The following is a 22525-nucleotide window of genomic DNA, read 5'->3' as shown; positions in this document are numbered from 1 at the left end:
TTCAGTTCATTTTCAATCCCTTTGCAGTTACAGTGGCTAAAGAAAGATGCTGACTGTTAGTCCCAGCCGTGGGAAGTGCATTGCATCCGCTCAGCATTCTGTGGGGTCGTGGAGGATGGATTCCTATACAGGGTAGGGGGGCAATCAGGAGGACCCGTCCACCCTCTGCTCACAGTGAGGTTGGAGCAGGTTGCTCAGCTCCACCTGCCAACTCTTGCTGCTCATCCCCAGAGCTGCTCCCCAGCCCCACTGGTGCCTGGTGAGGGCTTCTTCCTCCCAGCTGTGGACCTTGGCATTTATCAGGCTCCCATCTCACACTGAGACCCCTTCTGTTTGCAGTCCCACTCCTCGCTGTGTTGACTGGTGCTCCTCAATTTGGTGTCGATTGCAGAGTCGGTGGGAATGTTCTCTGTTGCCTCCTCTGAGTCACTGATGGAGAAGCTAAGCAACTTAGAGTTTAGAACCAGGTGATGGAATCCAACCCATTCTGCACTCCTGAGGCAGGATGGACCCTGCTGGGGTTCTCCACTTGTTACCAGCTCCCATTTGGGGTACAAACTCCAAGCCATGGCCCTCAGATCCTGACCACCAACCCAGTAGCTCATCCAGCTTGTTGCTCACCACGTTGGGCCATCCCAACTGAGATGCAAGAATAACGTGGAAGAGCACGTCAAAAGCCTTGCTGCAGTCAAATCAAAGGGCATCTGTTTGGACTGTGCAAACATAGGAAGGCTTTTGCTGAAGGTTTCCTCCATTTCCTGGTGTTAGGGCTTAGAAGGGACCCAGGAGTGTTGGGAACACGCCTCAGCTACCCTGTGGTGGTGATGTCCAGAAGTGGTGGTATCTCAAAAATGACAAGTGATAGTGATGGAAGTGCACTAATTTGCCAAGAATGTCCCTGGAGAGTGCTGAGTTTTCTAAGGTAAAGCTCGGTGTAACAGAACAGGAAGGCATTTCTGTTAAAATTCTACTCATCCTCCAGTCTCATAATAGACTCGTAGTAATTAAGACTGCAGGAGACTCCTGTCTTGAGGTCACATCAAGGATCTCCAAGCTGCGTGCTGTTGAGTTTTGAGGATCTCCAGAGTTGGAGGCTTCCTGACCTGTCTGGGTCCCAGTTATGGTGTTTAACCACCTTTGTATCTTTTCCCCACTGTTACTAACTTGAATTTCCCTCTTTGTATTTTGTCTGTCCATTTCCCAGAGGAGTCTGGCTGCATCTATGCTATCATCCTGCAGTAGATGCTTCCTCGCCTTCTTTCCAAATGGAACCAACCCAGCTTGCTCCACCTTTCCTCTTATGCCTTGTTATTGCTCCTGAAGAAAAGGAAGCAAAACCAAACCAACAGTATTTTGTGTCCTAATGCCAAAAAGTGGAGGAGGAGCTGAGTCCCAGCTGAGTCCTGCTCATGGGCTGCCCTTGTTGGCATTGCCAGTATACTCCGTGTGTGCAGATCACTGGAAAGCAAAAGAGACAAGGTGTGCATGGAAGCAACACTGGGAGAATATACTGTCCCCCTTCTTACTTTGTGCTGCAGAGCATATTAGAAAAATATGATAGAATATTATAGAAAAAGAGGCATGGGGAAAGGTTTTCCCATTGAGGATTGTTGAGCTGTTGGCGGAGCTGTATGTTTTGTACATAAATGAACCCCAGGGAATTATCATGTGCTGACCAGAAACTTCATGTCGTATTATTTCTTTTTTTTCCTAAGAAGGGAGTGCTTGTGGGGGTGGAGGCTGTAAAATAATAAGCCCCCATGCTTTATGCATCTCGCTCGGTGCACAGCTGCGGGTTGCTGTTTTCCTGCTATGTACGTTGTTTCTCATCTTAAAGGCCTGTATGCAGCGTATCTGGGAAATGATTGCCATCCTGTTTTCAATAAAACCCCTTTTTTATGAAGGGTCTTGAGTTGGCTGGACATTAATTCTCAATCTGTTTACAAATATTTGTGCAGGAAAGGGTGAGCAATGTTCAGGACAGGCTTGTGACGCATATACCCACTATTTCAGTCCTTTGTTCAGGAAAATGTGGAAACAAGGCAGAGCCCTCACAATGAACAAATGCTGCCTTCACATTCCAGGAGTACGGTGGCTTTGTCTGGGAGGGGGGAAGAAGAGAAGCATGCAGAACCCAAAAGTTGCTTCAGCTCCTTCCAGTACCTAAAGGGAACCCATAAACAGGAGTGGAGCCAAGTTTTTGAAAGGGCAGATAATAGCAGAACAAGGGGAAATGGTTGGAAGTTGAAGGAGGGAAGATTGAGGTTGGATGTGAGGGGGAAGTTCTTGACAGAGAGAGTGGTGAGGTGCTGGAACAGCTGCCCAGAGAGGCTGTGATGCCCCGTCCATCCCTGGAGGTGTTCAAGGCCAGGTTGTTTGTGGCCCTGGGCAGCCTGGGCTGCTATGAAATGTGGAGGTTGAAGCCCTGCATGTGGCAGGGGTTGGAGTTTGGTGATCCTTGAGGTCCTTTCCAACCCTAGCCATACTGTGATTCTATGATGATACACTGGAGACCAGAAAGCAGGTTTCATAGAGTCTTGGAAAGGTTTGAGTTGGAAGGAACCTTCACAAGTCATCTAATCCAATTCCTTTGCAATGAACAGAGACACCTACAGCTAGAGGGACTTAATTTAGTGAGGTTCTGGCACAGGTTGCTCAGAGAGGCAGTGGATGCTCCATTAGACACCCAAGGTCAAGCAGGATGGGGTGCTGAGCAGCTGATGGAGCTGTGGGGGTCCCTGTTCATTGCAGGGAGTGGGACAAGATGGCCTTTAAAGGTCCCTTCCAACTCAAACAATTCTATGATTCCATAAGTCTGCTGCTCACTGACACTGAGCAACTCACCAGAGCTGTTATGAGAGCAGGGATTTGTCTGTTGCCTTTAAATCTTGTTTTCTGCCTTACTCCCTCCAGCTTCTCTAAAGCCTCTTGTCTCAGCAATGGCTATGGGGTGGTGTTGAAACGCTTTGGAATCCTTCAGGATGAAAACTATTAGGAACAATGCAGTCTGAAAAGTTGGGCTTGTGCCTTTTAATAATTTATTTCTAATGTTAACCAAAGAATATGCAGAGAACTAAATACCAGACTTTTTATTGCTGTAATAACTTAGGTATGCCACAGAGCATGTTTCCTACAGCTGCTGCTGGGTAGGGAGCTTCCTACCATTTCAGTGTGTAGAGCTTACAGCTGAATGTGTGCACGCTGACTTGTACAGGTTGTTGCCCTGTAGGATGATTACTGTTGTGTTCCTTTCACAGCATCATAGGATGAGATTGGAGGGGGCCTCTGCAGATCACCTTGTCCAGCTGCGTTGTGGTTGCTCAGGGCTGTGTCTAGTTGAGCTTCAAATATACCCAAGGATGGAGATCCAGAGCCTCTCTGGGCAACTTGTTTGGTCGCTTTAGAGAGGTTGTGGAGTCTATTTCAGAGCCCACCTGGACGTGATGCTGGCCAGTTCGCTCTAGGTAACCCTGCTGGAGGCAGACGGTTGGTCTAGATGATCCCAAGCAGTTCCTTGTAACCTCAACTATTCTGTGATTCAGTGTAATAATGGTACTTTTGCTAAGTTGATTAGAAATTCCTGCTTTTCAGTTTGTGCCCATTACCTCTTGTCCTGTTCTGCTTGGTCATTCCCCACTTCCCCTTGGGTATCTGTGCATGTATATCAGGTCCATCTGAGCCTCCTCACCTGCAGGCTGAGCAGTGCCAGCTCTCTCACTGTTTGTCAGGTTCCCACATCCCTCAGTGTCTCAGTGGCCCTTTGCTGGGCTCCCCCCAGCAGCTGCACACCTCATGTCCTGTGGAGCCCAGGCTTGGATCCGGCACTCCAGATACATCAAAGCAAGAGGACCTGGACCTGCTGGCAGCACTTTGCCTATCTCAGGAGGCAGCTGGCATCCTTTGCACAAGGTCATCTTGCACAAGGTTACTCAACAGGTCTGGTTGGTGCTGAAGGGGAGGAAGGAGAACAGCTGTTCTGCTCGAGTGGGCCAAATGCTGGTGTTTGCATGTCAGGCTGTATTAGTGTAACGCAGCAATTTAATTGCCTGTCATGTTGGCTCCTTGATTGAACCATTTTCTTCAAACCTGTGATTATTGCACATGTGTTGATCGAGATGGACAGAGCTGAGATCTGCTCAGAGCAGTGGTCGTGATGGATTCCTGCAGGTTGGAGTGGCCCATACAGCATCCCATGTGCCCGTTTGAATTGCTTAGTGCACATCATTGCCTTAAAACCGTGGGTCATTGGGATGGAAAACCTGCAAACAGGTCCTTGGACACAGCATCCTTCCCATCATGGAGATGTATGGAATGCTGAATCTGCTCCCACAGTGGCACGTGGAACAGGAGGTCAATTTATTGGGCTTTCTCTTTTTTGTACTTCTGCCTTCCCTAACCATTCCCCAAAGTTCTGAGCTGAAAGAACAAAAAACAAAGACGCAGGTTTACTTTTCCAACCCAAACATGTTGTGGAACAGCCTTAGGAACGAGCAGCATTCTTTCTCTTGAGGACAGTGTGCAGAACGGGGGCTTTTCTGCTCTTCTGAGTATGTGCTTGAGTTCAGGAAGAGCAAAACCCAGGGAGCTTTGAGCTCAAATCACCCAGCAGCACAGCACCATCTCCTAATGGAAATGTCCACATTTAGGGACCTTTTTTCCCCCTGTGAGTCTCTGTAATCAGCACAGAATCCTGTCTGCCAGGTGATCAGCTCTCTGGTAGGAGGCACAGAGCTTAAAGCACCAGCTGGTGAAAAGGCAGTGAGAAACAGCTGAGGTTTGCAGATGACATTTTCCTCACTGCTTTTTGCCTCTTCTTCCTCCACCTTCCTCTTCCCTTGGCTCCTTGCTGTCCCCCTGGACCCGCTTTCTTAAGGACTCATTCTGCACTGTTCTTCACATGAGTTTCTCTTGTTTTCTCTTTTTAATTGATGGGAGCTCTTGACAAGAGCTGATTAGTTGTGAGGATGCATCCTTCCTTGCAAACCTTGTGACCCATTTCCTTCCTTCCTCGGGACCAGGGCGAGCTTTCTTCTGTGGGCAGACATTTGCCTCCCAAAGGCGTTGTGCTTGGTGGCCTTGCATGGAAGACTCCATGGGCATGTCCTGAATAGTTTTGTTTGTTTTCCTGACAGCTCATTCATTATAAAGTTTTAATGAATTTTAAATACATTCTGAAAGAAGAGCTTGTGGTTAGAAGTTCTCTATGCGCTGGAAGCGTAGGGCTGTGCTTTCCTTTGCATTCAGGGCGAATGGAAAGCAAGCATATGGAGAAGGCACATCCCCCTGCATTAACCTTGCAGGTCACCTGGAACCAAGAGGGGAATCGCCCAAAATGCAACCTGAAAATATGAAGGTGCTGCCATTTATAATGAGGCAATATCTGCCTGCATCATTGCTTTGTAACTTTTGAAACTATGACTTAAAAAGGAGGGGGGGGAGAAAGGGAGCTGCGACGCAGAATGGAAAACACAGGCTACTTGTTCAGTCAATTCAGTTTAGGTCAAATGTAGTTATGAAAAACAGATGATTGCTGGTGATGGAGCTGCACTTTGACAAATATCCCATTGTTTGAGTGCGCAGTGATTTCTTTCGAGCATTACCCGGCGTGGGGCTCAACCATTGCCTTCCCCTACCTCAGAGCTGTTGGTGCAGCAAGGCAGAGCTGTCTGTTGGCTTTTTGGGAGGAGGGATGGCATGAAAGAGACTCTGGGTGCGGAAAGGGGTGTAGTTCCCACCGTAGCTATTGAACTATGAGCTCACTTGGGATGCTCACCCAACGTGATTCTTTCCGTGTCCCCTTCGTGTCTTGTTCTGCAGAACTAAAGATTTATTCGATGGGTGGATGCTAATATTTGTCTGGGAGAAGCTCCTTTATGTTGTGTATCTTAGCCTTATGCAGCTTTATTGTGTATTCTTCTGTGGTGTTCCCTGCAAAATATTCAGCTTTTATTCAGGTTTCTCAGGCAGGGCTAGTGGAATCACAGAACCATAGGATGCCTTGGGCCGGAAGGGACCCCAGAGATCCACATGGATGGATAGCGATAGGACAAGGGAGAATGGTTTTAAAGTGAGACAGGGGAGGTTTAGGTTGGATATGAGGAGGAAGTTTTTCACCCAGAGGGTGGTGAGGCACTGGCACAGGTTGCCCAAGGAGGCTGTGGATGCCCCATCCCTGCAGGCATTCAAGGCCAGGCTGGATGTGGCTCTGGGCAGCCTGGGCTGCTGGTTGGCGACCCTGCACACAGCAGGGGGTTGGAACTGGATGAGCACTGTGGTCCTTTTCAACCCAGGCTATCATCTAGTTCCAAACCCCAGAGGCAGGGCCCCCCACCAGCTGAGGCTGCCCAGAGCCCCATCCAAGCTGGTTCTTGAGATATGAGGCACTAATTCTGGATAACTAAGTTGGGCAACTCTTGGCAAGCTGCAGCATCTGAAGACATTGTCTTCCAAACAGATGGAAGCTCATCGGTGGCTTACGACCCAGTGTGGAGCAGTTGTGTCCGTGGGGATGCTGGGCAGAGCAGGTGGGTCGGATATACGTGAAGGGAGGTGCATGCAGATGACTGGAAAGTCTGAAAGCAGAAACGAAGCTGATAGAGAAAAGCCATTTAGTGCTAAGGAAAGGTCTCTTTCTATCTGTCCTTGGAGCAGTTTCAGGAAATATTCCATTAGATGCTGGGAAGACCAAAGGGCTGTGTTTGTGTATGGCGCTGCCCGTCGGCGCAGCTCTCAGAAACGTACACTGTTAGGTGATGTATTTTGTCATCTGAAACCACAACCAAAGCTATTAGAAACAGAGAGAAATGGGTTTTGTTTGACTCATTATCACTGTCGCTGGTCTTCTGGGTCCGACCGTGCGTTGGATCTCCTGTTGTGCTGCTACCCCTTTCGGAGATAAACTTCTGCCTATTAATCTCAGCAGAAGATTACACTGCCCAACAAATCTCCATTTGTGCACGTTGCTTTGCGCTCCTTTGGAGCAGCATTCGCTGCAAGGAGCTGTGAAAGCTCGAGCTGTCATCTCAGAGAAGTTTAATGTCCTTCTCGCCTTTTACAGCTCAGCGTTGCTCCGCGCTTCACTTCATTTGTCAGGCACAGCAGCTCCAAATTTGGAGGCCTTCTTTTTTTTTTTTTCCTTTCCTTAGCTCTTAAAATGTGAAATTTTTTGAGATCAGCAAAGGCCCTCGAGGGGGATATTTTAAAGCATTGGAGTCTTTCTGCACGTTCCTTCTGGATGAACGTATCTATTTTTAATATCAAGAATCGATTTGGTAAATACAGTTTCGAGAGCGTGGCCATGTGTTTGGTGTTTTATGCGTGTGGACCAGCTCTCTTTATGAGGATGATGTGATGTGAAATGTCGTGTTAGACTGGGGCAACATCTTCTGCTTGGTGTAGCTTAAGGGAGAGCTGTGGTGCTCAGTCCTGGCTCAGCAGGATAGCAAAACAAATGCTACGTGTGCAGCACAAACGGAGAGCCTCGCATTGCCAAGCTCTTGTTAAATGAACCCGGCAGCTCCAAACCGATGACTGAGCAGTTGCAAATCAACTTTATTTTTCTACCGTTATTAAATGGAAAAGAAAACACATTTCTGGTTGACATTTCAGCCTATTAAAATGGGATAGAAGTGGAATTTTGCATCTTGGAATACTTGGAAGATTGACCGGGGCTGCTCGTCTGTCACATGCATGCACATGCAGGATGCCTTCTCTCCTGGAAGGTCACCCTTTGCTCTGAAGAGGTTAAATTCCTCAGGGAGGAACAAATTTCTAAGGGGATGCTGTCCCTTCTCCCCTTGCAGAGTTACCTGAAACTCAGGATGCGGTGGGAGATGTGATGTGAGCTCTCAACACGAGGCCAGCCCTGTTCCTTGTGATTCTGCTGTAAGAATCATCTGAATGGCAGCAACCATTTGTTATGGGCGTAGGGATTAATGTGCTCTCTTTCTTCAGTGTACTGTGAAATCTGAGCACGTGGCCTCAGTCCTGCATCCCATCCTTCCTCCTGGACTTTGGGTTTTGGTGGTGGTTGGACCTGGGCTGGCATTTGGGGAGGGACGAGGTTTTTGCACTCTGTAGGACCAGCAGAGCAAATGCTGTGTTAGCTGTAAGAATGGGCTCTGCTGGTGGGAAAGAAAGATCCACCAAGCTCTGGATGTGCTGGTGGGAATTGTGGAATCAGTAAGATTGGAAAAACCTCTAAGATCCCTAAGCCCAACCCGTCTCACCATGCCTATAACCACATCCCTCAGTGCCACATCTCCATGGTTCTGGAGCATCTCCATGGATGGTGACCCCGCCACTCACTGGGCAGCTGTGCCAATGCCTGGCCACTCTATGGGGGAAGAAAATTCACCTAATATCCAAGGAATGGCTTCCACTTCGGGGTGTGAGCAGCTCCTGGGCACTGCTTTGGAACTGCATGGAAGACCTCAGAGCTCCAGTGGTGCAAAAGGTTTGGGTGACGTTAAGATTTCAGAGTGTTTGTTTTACATTTGGAGGAGGTGAAAATACTTCGAGCTGCTTCGCAGAACTGAGGCTTCTGCTCTTTCAAACTTGGTTTCTTTCCTGGTTATACAAGTGTGTGAAAAATATGAATGAAGTGAAAGAAAAGGAAATTCTTTCCTGGATTTGAGCAATTGAAGTGCACTTTATCCTCATTTTCTTGCCTTCTTTTTCTGCAGTTAGAAGGATTAGCCATGCCTATTTATTTATTTGTGATGAAAGCTTAGGTAGCTTACAGGCTGCCCAAAAAGGCTGTGGATGCTCCATCCCTGGAGGTATTCAAGACCAGGTTGGATGGGGCCCTGGGCAACCTGGGCTAGTGCTGGATCTGGAGGTTGGTGGCTCTGCCTGTGACAGGGGGTTGGAACCTGATGATCCTTGGGGTCCCTTCCAACCCAAGCCATTCTGTGATAGCTGTGCTGTTCTCTCAGTCCCAGCTTCTGAGGCTGGAGGCCAAATATTTAGGAAGGTTAGAATCCTGAGAGCTGAGTGAGCAGAGGGAGCAGCTGTGACTCTGGGGGAAGCAGAGATAGGAGCTACCTGCCCCTTTGCACCATGCTGGAGGTGCAGCTGTGTGCTGGCAACTTTAGTCTCCCCATGTATTCATGTTGTTTTCTGTTCAGATTTCAAAGCAAGTCTTTAATGCTCTGATTTTTCATGTTGTCAGCAGCAAGTTTTCTGCAGCTACAGTGATGGATATTAGGAAAAAGTTATTCTTTGAAAGAATGGTTGGGCACTGGCACAGCTGCCCCGGGAGTGGTGGGGTCACCGTCCCTAGAGATGCTCCAGAACTGTGGGGACTGGCACTGAGGGACTTGGTTGTGGGCATGGTGGGGTGGGTTGGGGTTGGACTTGGGGATCTCAGAGTTCTTCTCCAGTCTTCATGGTTCTGTGATGGTTTCCCATACCAACAAAATGGGAATCCCGTTCTGTGTGGTTCTGTGGCACTCTGGATTTCAGCCTCTTGCCCCCCCTGCTTCCTGGTTTTACTGCTTTTGTGTTGGAGCAGGGTGCCAAGTCTTGCTCCTTGGGATCATGGGATGGGAGGGAGGAAGGGGAGGAAACTGGCATCTGCTGCTCTTCCCCCTCTGTTTCTCAGTTCCATGATGTTTAACTGAGAAGACGGTGTTTTGCTCCACCCCAAATCACTCAAGCCATACGACCTCACGCTTCTCACCGCATCAAATTTTCCTCCTGTTAGGAAAAGGCAAGCAACTATGGCAGCTCAAATTGGCTCCAGGTACTGCGGGGAGCCAGGAAGAGCCCATCTGCAGGTCTCCCTTCCCTTGGGCTCATCCGAGCACGTTGCATCCCTAGCAAAACTCCCTGGGGCCAGGAGCTCCTCAGGGCTCACCTTTCAGCCAGCACAGCCGGCTGCCTGCGCTCCCAGGTCAGAGGTTGTGAAAAGCAGCAGTCAATTAAAGCTTTATGAGATGTAGCTAGCAACGCTCCGTAAGCAGCCCGCCAAGTGAAGGCCGCTAATAAAGGCCCTTTGTTAAGGTATTTAATAAATTAACACTGTGCTGCAGCAGGGAAGGGCGGGAGGTGATTACACAAGCCAGGCTCGTTAATCAAACTGTTTGCCCTCTGCAGATGCACGGGTTGGGTTCCCTAATCTTCAGGCAGCAGATTTTTTGGGAGCTGTGGCCGCTGTTGGCTCCAGGACAGGAAGTGCCTCACCGGGTCACGCCTGGGCCAGGCACAGAGTGGGGACACGCCAGGACAAATGGGCTTTTCTGGTGCAAGTAAACAAGTTCTGTGTTTCAAGAGTTGCTTAAACACTCCGCTAATGATAAAACAACTTAGAGAGTCACTGGGGATGGAGGAGACCTCTGGAGTTCGCCCAGTCCAACTTCTGCCTAAAGCAGTTCCCCGCAGCAGGTTGCACAGAAAAGCATCCAGGTGGGTTGGAATATCTCCGGAGGAGACTCTCCCACCTTTCTGGGCAGCTGTGCCAGGGCTGTGTCAGTCTCCAGGTCAAGAAAACATTTCTTCCTCACGTTCAGATGAAACCCCATGGGCTCCAGTTTGTGCCCAGCGCCCCTTGTCCTGGCACTGGGCACCACCAAATGGAACCCAGCCCTGTCCTCCTGCCCCCTGCCCTTCAGACACTGATCAGCACTGCTCAGATCTTTCTCAGCGTTCTCTCCTCCATGTGCACAGCCCCAGGTTTCTCAGCCTGTCCCCATCAGGAGATGCTCCAGGCTCCCACCAGCTTCACACCCTCCGTGAGGCTCTCCCAGCAGTTTGCAGTCTGCCTGGAACTGGGCAGCCCAGCACTGGGTGCAGTGCTCCAGATCTGCCCTTCCACAGAGCAGAGCAGAGGGGAGGAGCACCTGCCTTGCCTTGCTGGCCACACTCTGTGCCATACACCCTAGGGTTCCACAGGTCTTGGCCATCAGAACGCCCTGCTGGCTCATGGTCAGCCATTGGTCAACTGTTAGTCTACTGTTGGTCAGCGAGCTTCTTCTGTGCAGAGCTCCTTCCCAGCAGGTCGGCACTCAGTCTGTGTTGATGTGTGTGGTTATTGCTCCACAGGAATAGAATTCTAAGCTTTGAAGGGACAGCGTGGCCCTTTGCAGGCAGTAGGGACGCGTCCCCATCTTTGGTGGGCACGGGTTGGTGCTGAGTCAGTGCCATTTGCAGTGCCATCTGCACCTTGCCTTGTCCCTCCACACTCATCTGTACGTGTTTTTATTCTTTTTAATTAATTCATTCATTTTTACAAAACCTCCTCCCCAGCCCTTCCAAACTTGAACATTAGAGGGCATCTCCTACTCACGCTTCATTGTTTCTTTATCATTATTATTTTCTTGTTTAGTCTTAATGCAGCTTAATCTATAGGGCTGTCTTTAAAAGGAAAAGAAAAAAAAAGCAAATAGAGCATTGACCTGCTGTGCAAATTAGCCATATGGTGAAGTGTAATATCCCGCTGACCCTCATTATCGTGCAGTATGAAAAGCTCTCTCCTTTTCACATACAAGCATATTAAAGTGGCCTTTTCAGCATTTTTTTTTTCCATATAAAACTGTCTTCACTCCCCTGCCCAAGCAGTTAAAAGGGAACTCCAGCTGCAGCCAGGAGGGTGAAATTAAAGGCTTTACCCTGGTCTAAATGGAAAATTGACATTGCTTCCTATAGGCAGGGCTGGGGAGCTGTGTCCCCCAAAGGTGAGGTGATGGCCTGATTTTGGGGAGGAAGGAGTCTGCTCTCCTTTAAGGGAAGGGGAGATCCCACCTGGGTTCCTGCTGCCTGAATACCTGGTGCTGGGTTTCTGTGCCACCAGGAGCTCAGTGCTGGGACGCTGGGAGCATTTCCTTCCACCATGCCCATGAGCCTTCCCTCGCTTGGCTGCTGCCGTGTTGTTGAGGGCAAGGCCTGAAACCTCAAAAATGCATCATTGGCTTTGTGCTTGACTGACTTTTTACACTGCAGACGGTGTCCTGGGCTCCATCAGAAGAGGGGTGGCCAGCAGGGGCAGGGAGATGATTGTCCCTCTCTACTCTGCTCTTGTGAGGCCCCATCTACAGTGCTGTGTCCAGGTCTGGAGCCCCAAGTACAAGAACAAGGGAGCTGTTGGGGAGGGTGCAGAGGAGCCACAAAGATGAGCAGAGGGCTGGAGCACCTCCCTACAAAGACAGGCTGAGGGAGCTGGGCTTGTTCAGCATGGAGAAAAGAAGGCTGCGGGGTGACCTCATTGCAGCCTGCAGTGCCTAAAGGGAGCCTACAAACAGAAGGGGAATCAACTGTTTACAAGGGTTGATAACAGCAGGACAAGGGGAAATGGTTTGAAGTTGAGGGAGGGGAGATTGAAGTTGGATGTGAGGGGGAAGTTCTTGACAGAGAGAGTGGTGAGGTGCTGGAACAGCTGCCCAGAGAGGCTGTGATGCCCCGTCCATCCCTGGAGGTGCTCAAGGAATGGCCATAGACTGAAAGGGGAGGTCTAGGTTAGAAGTGAGGAGGTTGGAGGTGAGGTGCTGGCACTGCTGCCCATCCCTGGAGGTGCCAGAGGCCATGGATGGGGCACTGGGCAGCTGTAGGCACCCAGCCCATAGCAATGGGGCTGGAAGATCCTTATGGTCCCCTCCAACCCAACCGTGCTATGATTCTGTCACTCTGCAGCTCTCATTCTGCTGGTGGCAGTGGTCAAACGTGGGGTGAGGCTGCTGTGGGGCAGCCACAGGGCCCAGCCATCTCCACACTGCTGCTCTCTCTTCCCCCCACGCAGTTTTCTGGTTCACTTTATCTTTTTGTTTTCGGTCTGGAGGTGGTGTTTACAGTAAACAAGTGGTTCCAAGGAGCTGAGCCTTTTTGATCCCGGTTCAGCAAAGCCCTCTCAGGCTTTCTTTGGAGCACCTGTGTGTGTACCCCTGTGTCTATGTGAAATCCTTTGGGAATATTTGTGCTTTTAAAGTTAAGCATCTGCTTGGGAGCCAGTCTTCTTTGTGTCTCATTAGTGATTACCACTTTTCTCTTGTTTTGTGGGATCTTTAGGGCACGTTATGTTCCGAGCTCATCTTTTTGCAGCTTGTTTCCAGCTTGCACACACATTCCCAACGGGTTCTTTAAGTGCTAGAGGATTGTTTCTCCTAAAAACAAACTGCCCATCTTTGGTATTCTGGAGGTTGCTTGCAGGATTTTAGAACTTAGGTCATGTCCAGAGGGCTGTTGTGAGTCCCACTGGGAGAGGGGTGATACACATGGGTCTGATTCTGTGCATGCCCGTGAGATTTGGGGGCTACAGGCAGGGAGATCCAGGTTTGATTGAGGGTCTCTTCAGTGCTGATGCGACGCCAGGTGTTGTTTAGCACCTGTGCCTGAATGAAAATGAAATGCTGTCTGTGGGGGCAAGTTTCAGACAGGTGAGGGGTGACGAATTGCATCACCCTTGCTCAGTGATGTGGAGGAAAAGGAATATTGTTATTTCCTGAATGAGACTGAGGTTGGCTAAATCCCCCCAAGTGGGAGCTTGACCCCAGTTCCAGCCCATCCTCCTCACAGGATGTGATGCATTGGAAATGGCTGGTGATCAGGATGTTTTGGAGCATAGGCTTGGAAATAAGCCACGTGTGAAACTACCTGGAAGCTTCACAACCTCCGTAGCCTGTTTGTAAAGCCTGTTGTTTCCAGGATGGGATCAGCCAGGTTGGAAGGGACCTCAAGAATTCTCCAGTTCGGTCTTGCTCAGAGCACGTCACCTGTGAGATCCAACGTGGTATTTCAGGCAGGTCTTTAAGTTCTCCAAGGATGGGGACTGCAGAACCTCTCTGGGAAGGTTTTGGTCATAACTAGTCAGAATGTCTCTGCTTCATTTGTACCTGCTGTGTCTCCTATTGAGCACTGCCATGAAAAGCCAACCTGGTTCCTTCTCCTCAGTAGATACTGTAGATGTGGGAAGGCAGCTGTTAGATCCCCAGATGCTTTTGGCTGCCTTTGCAGCAGAGGTGCAGTGCTGATCCATGTTCAGCTTGCTGTCTACCAGAACTTACTGTCTTTATCCACAGAGGTGCTCCTCAGCAGTTGTCCTAAAGCAGAGGTTTGAGGGCTCTACCTTTTCCTTGTTGAAATTCATTGCATTCTAGTTGGCTCCTACCACCAGCCTGCTGGGACCCCTTGGACAGTGGCACTACCCTTGAGCATGAGGATGTTGATTTTTTCCACAGCTTGGTGTCCTCTGGAAAGCAGTTGAGGCCACATCCATTGCCTCCTGGAAACAAAAATGTTAAGCAAGACTGGAAGGAGCTCCTTGAGCCAGCAGTGTGCTCTTGCAGCTTGGAAAGCAAATGGGATCCTGGGCTCCATCAGAAGAGGGGTGGCCAGCAGGGACAGGGAGGTGATTGTCCCTCTCTACTCTGCTCTTGGGAGGCCCCATCTGCAGTGCTGTGTCCAGGTCTGGAGCCCCCAGTACAAGAAAGACAGGGAGCTGTTGGAGAGGGTGCAGAGGAGCCACAAAGATGAGCAGAGGGCTGGAGCATCTCCCTATGAAGACAGGCTAAAGCTGGTGACCCTGCACACAGCAAGGGGTTGAAACTGGATGATCATTGTGGTTCTTTTCAACCCAGGCCATTCTGTGATTCTCTGATTATACTTCTCCACTTAGTATAGGCCTCCCTATGGAGTATGACCCATTTATCCCAACCCTCATGTGTTTACCCCATGTCATCCATATGACACCTTAACTCACTGTTGTAGATTTTGGCTGCTCCACATTTAGTTCTTGTGTACAAGGAGCTGGTTGAAGGCAGACTTTTAAAAGCAATAGAATGCTGATCTGCTTCTCAGGGTGTAGTTGAGGTGGTTGTATAGGAACAAAGCTGCTGGTTTGTGTTGCATCTCACCTTGCTCTTGTAGGATGCTGTCTCACTCTCTTTCAAAGGTGAGAGAATTCCCAAAAATGAGTGACTAAGAATTTTTGTGGACCAAATTCAAAAGAGAATGAACAACCAGTGAAAGTTTGTGGGGTTGCCCATTAGACTCATTAAATGCTTGAAATCCAGAGGTGTTTTGAGAGCAAATGATGGTGGTAGAGTCTTGTGATGTCGTCTGATGCTGCTGGGTGGATTTTGGATGGCTCTTCCTCTTCCTGCAGCCCTCTGAGATTCCAGAGGTGGCACTGAGCTTTGATCATTTGCCTGAGCATCTGGACAACACTCAGATATATGGTCTGATTTTTGGATGGGCTTGTGTGGAGCCAGAAGTTGGACTAGATGATCCTCATGGGTCCCTTCCAGCTTGGGATATCCTATGATAAAATCACTCTGTGATAAAGTGAGAGAGAAATTGAATATAAGTCCAGGTCAAGCAGCAGCAAGTGCTTCTGCATTGCTAAATACATTACTAAATGTGGGTGTGCCTGAGGTGCATGGGGTAGGTTTCTGCTCCAAATCAGCACCGATGTCATGACCCAAAGTACCATCATCCGTACGTTCTGGATCCGAGAAGTTTCATTTTAGTGGTCATTTTCAGTGCTTGCTGAGCACAATAGCAGGACGAGCTTTAGAGCATGCTTCTCCCTTATAATTCACAGCTAGATTTGCTCTCTGCTGCTCCTGAGTTATGAAACTTTCTGTGTTTTTTTCAGCTGTTGTTTTTTTGCATTCTCGTGATTATATTCTGTTTTCCCTTATGTGGTGCTCATCTACGATCTTAATTGTCTGCCTCTCATTGCCAACTCTGTGAACTATGAAGCTAATTTGAAAAGGAAAGTTCTGCCTGGTAATTTTAAAAATATGAGGCATTATTGAGGTTTTTTTTCTGGACCACTGATTAGAATAAATGTGTAGTTTGGAAGTGAAGCTTTGGACTCTTCCCACTTGCTTAAATTAAGACAATGAGAGTTGAGGGAAACCTGTTCTGATTAAAAGTAACTGGATAAAATAAGAAAAGTACCTCCCTCTCCTCTCCCCAACTTGCTTCCCTGGTTGCCTCACAGTTTGGATTGAGCTTACAAGAAACCCTTAAGGGATTCTGCCTCTCTAATGATACATCCTAGCAGTGTCTTGCTGCTGTTGAAGGTCTGTGGTGAATGTGGAAGTCAATGGGAGGCTGGGGCTGGGATCTGCTCCCTGCAATAGCCTTAGGGTTGGACTCTATGATCTCTGGAGGTCCCTTCCAACCCCTACAGTTCTGTGATTCTGTGATTCTTTCCCCTGGGCCTTGTGCTGCTTGCTGTCTGCTTATGCATTGAGGTTATTTTATGGAATCACAGAGTCAATAAGGCTGGAGAAGACCTCTAAGATCATCAAATCCAACCCAACTCCACCATGTCCTCAGACCACGTCCTAAGGTGTCACATCTATGCATTTCTTTAACATCTCCACCCTTCTTTAGGAAGAAAAGGTGCTACAGGTGCAACAAATCTTTATAAGATACTAACCAAAAGAAAGAGAAGCTGAATTCTTCCCACTGAAGGGACATGGAAAGCAGCAGTAGGAAAGCACATGCATGCACAGCTCTGCTGCTCCGTGCTTATGGGTGTAAGCGTGGGTCACTGCTGAGGAGCTTTTATCAAAGCATTGGTTGGAATGGATGGAAGTGTGAATACTATGTGGTGTTTCCAGATGAGTATTATGTGAAATATGGAACCATGTCGTGTTTTCTGGATGCTTCTTTTTCTTTTTTTTTGGTGTGGTTTGTTTGTTTTTGCTTTTGTTTTATTATTATTATTTTTCTCACCCAGAGGAAAACGGTATTAAAAATAGAGCCCGGAGAAGAGGAATATTATTATCTGAAGACGTGATAAGTTGTATGATCCTAAGTAGGTCAAATGTGGGAAACTGGGTGGTCTGACTAAAACTGCCACCAAGGGGAAGAAAGGCTTCCCATTCTTAAGAGAATATGATGCATGAGCGATGAGACGGTCTGGGGGGACGATGGAGGAATGCACTGAAAAGGATGAAATAGTGCATAAGAAAAATGTGAATGGCACTGAGAGATTTTATTTTTTCTTTTGGGAGGAGAAGTTTTTCTTTGGAATAGCCTCTCATGAGGGAGCCTCTAATTCTTGGGCCATTCAAAAAAGGCTCAAGGAGGAAAATACAGGGAACAGCGCATCGAGAGGGGGATGTCGGGGCCATAAATTTTAGGGAAACTGTTAAAATGTGAGCATGACCTACATTTTTTTGGGAATGCTTTCAAATGTCTTTGCTGTTCCTTCTCCTCTGCTGAAGTTAAAGCCGTGTGCTGGGTTGGAACCAGGAGGACCTGATGTCCAGAGCCTCCAGGCACCGTGTGGGGCTGGAGGGACCCTCTGAGGTGTGGGACAGGTTTATAGCAAGGCCTTTGTATGGGATCTCATGTCTCATCTCCCACCTCATGTCCCTCTTGCTGGAGGAAAAGGGAAAGTTTTTTCAGTTAAAATGCAACCCAAATTAGCTTAATGATCAGAGAATATTATGATAAAATTGGTTCCTGTGCTTCTTCAGATATGATTAGGCTGGAGGTGTTTAAGACCAGGTTGGAGGGGACCCAGGGCAGCCTGATCTAGTATTACATGTTGAGAATGGTGGCCCTGCCTGTGGCGGGGGGATTGCAGCTTGATGATCTTTTCAAGCTACAGCAGGGGAGATTCAGGCTGGACATGAGGAAGTATTACTTTTCAGAAAGGGTGGTCAGGCACTGGAATGGATGCCCAGGGAGGTGGTGGAGTCACCGACCCTGGAGGTGTTCAAGGAAAGGCTGGATGTTGTGTTGAGGGACATGGTTTAGTGGGAGCTATTGGGAATAGGTGAACGGTTGGACTGGATGATCTTTTAGGTCTTTTCCAACCTTGGTGATTCTATGTTTCTATGATTCTATGATCCCTGAGGTCCCTTCCAACCCAAGCCATCCTATGGTTCTACGATTAGTGGGTATGGTGGCGATGGGTCAGCAGTTGGACTTGATGATCTTTGTGGTCTTTTCCAACCTTTATGACTCCTCAAGCTATCACAAAAGCTGGAATACGAGCAATTTTTACCAAGCCTGCTGGTACGTCCTCAATGGAGCTGAGTGATGGGGTCAGGGGTTTCAGCTTAAGGCCAGAGGGATGCGTGTTGTACCCACAGCCTGGTGGCAGCTGCGTGGAGAATGTCCGTATGGAGGAGCCCTGCGATGGAGTGGGCAGGTAGAGGATGGGACAGAGGGCGATGGGAGGGAGAGCCCAAGAGGGAGCGGGATGACAGGACGCCCCTTGGCCTTACAGTCATGAGGAAGTGTGTGAGGAGGGTGAGGGGAGCAGGGAGGAGCTCAGTTGGAGGGTAGGCCATTTCAGCTGGCACACATTGCTGCGGCGTAGTCCTAGAAATGTTCAAAATCTAGTCTTAAAATAACTGATTGGTTTCAGACCGGCCTTTGGGAGATGAACTGCTTTCAAGACTTCCATGAGGTCCCCGAGGTCCTGTGTGGCTTTGGGATATGGCAGCTTCTGTGCATTCACTAATGGGGAATTAATTACCTGCTGACTTCCATGGGACGTTGCGTAAAGCCGCTCTCGGGGGTTGGTCCTCTGGGGCTCCTGCCTTCGGTGGGGCCCAACAGCAATTTAATAGGGATGAGGCAGGGGGGGGAAAGCCTTGAATTAGGAGGTTTGCATCACTCATTGGTAGCAGGCTGTGCTGAGTTAGTGAGCGGCTTCGCTCCAAATCCCGGCGGTGCTGCTGGGAGATAATTGAGTTCTTCTTCCACTTGTGTAGGTTTTGAGGAATGAGGCAAAGCAAAGTTTAATGGATGCCTAAAATCTGATCCCAGCGGTGGTCGAGTGGGAATATGGAACAGTCTGGTTCTCCTATTGCACTGCCAAACTGAGAGCAGCAGCATAGCTTAGGGGCTCGAGCTCTGATACAGATTCATAGAATAGACTTGGAAGGGGCCTATAAGGATCATGGAGTCCAACTCCTGTAGAAGAAATGCAGATGGCGAGACATACAGAAGAAGGAAACAGAAATTGCCCAGGTCCCCTTTAGCTGAGGCATTTTGAGGCAGCCTGGCTGTGTAACGATGGAGTAGCTGCAGCATCATTAAATTAGCATCGAGTTTTCTTTTGTATTTCTTTGTTGTCTTGGTAGAAGAGGTTGGGGTCTGGTGCCTTCCTCAGGCAGGTGATATTTGTTGTTGCCTCTTGTTTGTTTTGCGAATTCCAAATGAGATTTTGTCTCCTACCAGTTCAAAGCAAGGCCTTGTCCCTTCTCTGAAGTGTTTATAATCCGATTTCAGACATAAAACAGGACGGGCGCGGGGGAGGGAGAAACAGGCAGGGAGAAAAACCAGCGAGGTGTTCCATAGCCCGGGGGACCAGGAGGGCTCAGCAGGTAGGGTGGCATCTGAGGATCCACGTGGCTGCGTTGCCCTGCCTGGGTGGGATGCTCAGATGTAGCTTTTGGTAAAACCAAACCCCTGCAAATGCACGGCCTCAACCGCCAGAGCGTTGACCCCTGTGCCGTGCCTGGCGTGAGTGGGTGATGCTCGTGGAGGGGAAACCCACGTGCTTGTGTTATGGGAGCATATTGGGATTTGGCTCTCATCTGGAGGCTCAGACCCCGGTGGTGGGTGAGGCATGGCCACCATGAGAGAGAATGAGCTCAAAAACTCATTTATTTTCTCCTGCTGACAGGTATTAACCACCCAAGCATCTTTTTCTTAAACTCTCTGATGTTTGTGGCTTTGCATCACTGAGAATCAGTGCAAGAATTTCTGCTGCTCCTTCTGGCATTGCTGGTCCCCTCTTGATGTTCACCAGCACTAAAATTCTGGTTGTTCCATTGTCCCCATCCTTAGGTAGATCGGATGTTTGTCCATCTTAGGGTTTGGTAAAGGGGAGGGTTGCACAGCACCGTGTGCCACATCTGCCCAAGGATATTGGGAAATGGGCACAGAAGAGTCAGAGGATCACAGAATCACAGAGTCACAGAATGGCCAGGGTTGGAAGGGACCTCAAGGATCATGAAGCTCCAACCCCCTGCCACATGCAGGGTCACCAACCTCCACATTTCACAGCAGCCCAGGCTGCCCAGGGCTCCATCCAACCTGGCCTTGAACACCTTCTAGGATGGACGGGGCATCACAGCCTCTCTGGGCAGCTGTTCCAGCACCTCACCGCTCTCATAGCACAGAACTTCCCCCTGATATCCGACCTAAATCTTCCCTCCCTCAACTTCCAACCATTTCCCCTTGTCCTATTAGAATTGTTTCAGTTGGAAACTCTGAAAGGTCATCTAGTCCAACTCAAGTACACTTGGACGTGTATTTGGGTTTGTTCCTCTTAGTGTTTGGAATAAAATCAATCTTCGTTAGGCACTTGGATTGAGTTGTGCAGGTATCATGGAGTCATAGTATCACAGAGCAGCCTGGGTTGGGAAGGACCACAATGATCATCTGCTTTCAACCCCTTTGCTATGTGCAGGGTCACCAACCAGCAGCCCAGGCTGCCCAGAGCCACATTCAGCCTGGCCTTGAATGCTGGAAGCAAGCGTGCTTTGTGTCATTGATGCAGTGTGTTGTAAGTGCAATTAAATGATTAACTCAAAGCCTGCTTACTTGACTTCATCCTCTCTGCTTTCCAGGGTGCCCGAGAAACCTTTGAGAACTACTATAGGAAACAGAGAAGAAAACAAGCCCGGCTGGTGCTGCAGCCTCCTTCCAACATGGTATGGCCATGCCCTGGTCAGTGCTTGGGGTTCCTCCTGATGGAGCAGCCCAGCCTTGTGGATGCTCTTTTCTTTTTCCCATTTTGCTCTCCTTTATTTCAACCTCTGCTCGCTTCTCCTTTGTCACAGCATGAAACTTTGGACGGCTACAGGAGGTACTTCAATCAAATTGTAGGGTAGGTGTTCTTTTTATATGGGTGCTAAATGTGTGCGTGCTGCATTTGTGAGGAGCCCAGAAGGGAAGAGAGAGGAGGGAATATTGTTCTTATTTTGTGTCTGTCCTTCAAAAGGAGACAAAACTTGGTGAACTTTGCTGTGCTCAGCCGTAAGAACCTGCCACCTCTGGGAGCACCACCTGCCTGCCCTGCTAATGAGGCAAATAGTTCCTCTGCCTTAATGATTCTTTAATATTTGACAATTATTTGATTGTTTTCTTGCTGAAGGAGGAGAGTGCAGTGTGTGCTGCTGACCTAACACAGCTTCAGGCTTCCAGGCTGGATTTTCCCTACAAAATATAACAGAGGTTTTGCTCGTTCCTGTTTAAAATTGTGTTTTGGGACACTTGCTCCCTGAATTGTGCTGCTGCTTTTGGACCAATGCGTTTGATAAATGAGGACTGGAGTGAACTGATTGCCTCCAAATGGTGCTGAGAGCATGGGGTAGAGAGCACCGGAGTGTTCTCCCTGCAGTTAAAGTGTTCTCCCTGCAGTTAACCCATTGTAAGGCGATTGCTGCTGGCTGAAGCAGAGTTCAGTCAGCAGTTCTTGTTCAAATAACAGAGTGGGAAAGCTCTGCCTTTGTGTGTGCACAGAGGTGTTAGTGGGAACAGCTGCCTTTTGGCTCACTGCTATCATGCAGTGTGGCATCGTAGAAAATACTACAACATTAAACAATAAGTGAAGAAAAGATCTGTTCTTAGCAGTAGTTGGGATGGATGCTGCAGATCTGGGCTCGCTGTGGAGATCTGTGCACATGCAGTGCATGTCCCTTGCACGCAGTGTTTGCAGATCTCTTTTGATGCCTGTGACTTCTGATAACAGTGCCATTTTCTCCTCCCCATCAGGTTTTTTGTAGTCGAAGATCACATCTTGCATACAACACAGGGCTTGGTAAATAGAGCCTATATTGATGAGCTGTGGGAGATGGCGTTATCAAAGACCATTGCAGCACTGAGGACACACTCAGTAAGTAAAAGCCCCAGATTGCTCAGCTGTTGCTTGAGTTGGGTTTGACGTGCTGGAAATGTTGGCTTTCACAGTACTACTCTGTTTTGACTTCACTCTTTTTGAAGCAACAGAGGGAACACACTGCTATTCCTCCAGGAGAACTCTATGGCTTGTTTGGTTCACATTGCACTGTATTTCCCTGCTCCAAACTTGCAATACCTGGGGAGGCTGGAAAGGAGAATATAGCACTGCAGTGTTTTCCTTTGCTTGGTTCATCACTTTTGAAAAGCACCAGCAGAGGGAGTCGGGTTGTCCTGGAAAACTGGGGAAAGAATGCATGACCTGATATAATAATGCACTGTTTCAGCTGGGAGCACTTGAGTTGTCTTGATGTTTCATAGCTTGCTGAAGAGCCACCCTGTTGGTTTATGGGATGAAATAAACTACATTTGACAATAAAAGAAGAATCTTGAATGACTTTCCCCAAGTCCATTTTCAAATTGTAGGGCCTGAATCACTGGAATCCCACTGCTGCTCCTGGAGGGAGCATCATCCAGCAGCAGGAGGATGCTATGGGGTGCTTATTGTGGGCATGCATCTAACACTGTGTGTGGTACCTGAGCAGTACAGTGCTCCTTCCATGCCCCAAAAAGGGACTAGGCAGAGAGTTGTACATCTCCTTGTGTTATAAAGCTGCACTTCTTGTCCTTGGAGGTGTTCAAGGCCAGGTTG

General features: G+C 48.7%; 1 protein-coding gene across 6 annotated transcripts in view; it reads left to right on the top strand.

The window, feature by feature from the left end:
• Positions 1 to 22525, top strand: part of EXOC6B (exocyst complex component 6B) — a 244112-nt gene that overhangs the window by 116436 nt on the left and 105151 nt on the right. For all 6 annotated transcript variants that reach the window (XM_052681846.1, XM_052681843.1, XM_052681849.1 and 3 more), the window contains 3 exons: positions 20544 to 20627; positions 20757 to 20803; positions 21691 to 21811. In XM_052681846.1, coding sequence (XP_052537806.1) covers positions 20544 to 20627; positions 20757 to 20803; positions 21691 to 21811 — 252 coding nt within the window. The remainder of the gene's footprint in view (positions 1 to 20543; positions 20628 to 20756; positions 20804 to 21690; positions 21812 to 22525) is intronic.

The sequence above is a fragment of the Tympanuchus pallidicinctus genome, unplaced genomic scaffold, assembly GCF_026119805.1.
Source record: "Tympanuchus pallidicinctus isolate F22 unplaced genomic scaffold, pur_lepc_1.0 scaffold2, whole genome shotgun sequence".
In the NCBI taxonomy this organism is placed as follows: Eukaryota; Metazoa; Chordata; class Aves; order Galliformes; family Phasianidae; genus Tympanuchus; species Tympanuchus pallidicinctus.
Note: the sequence above shows the minus strand (reverse complement) of the source record. Positions and strands in the feature narration are given on the sequence as shown.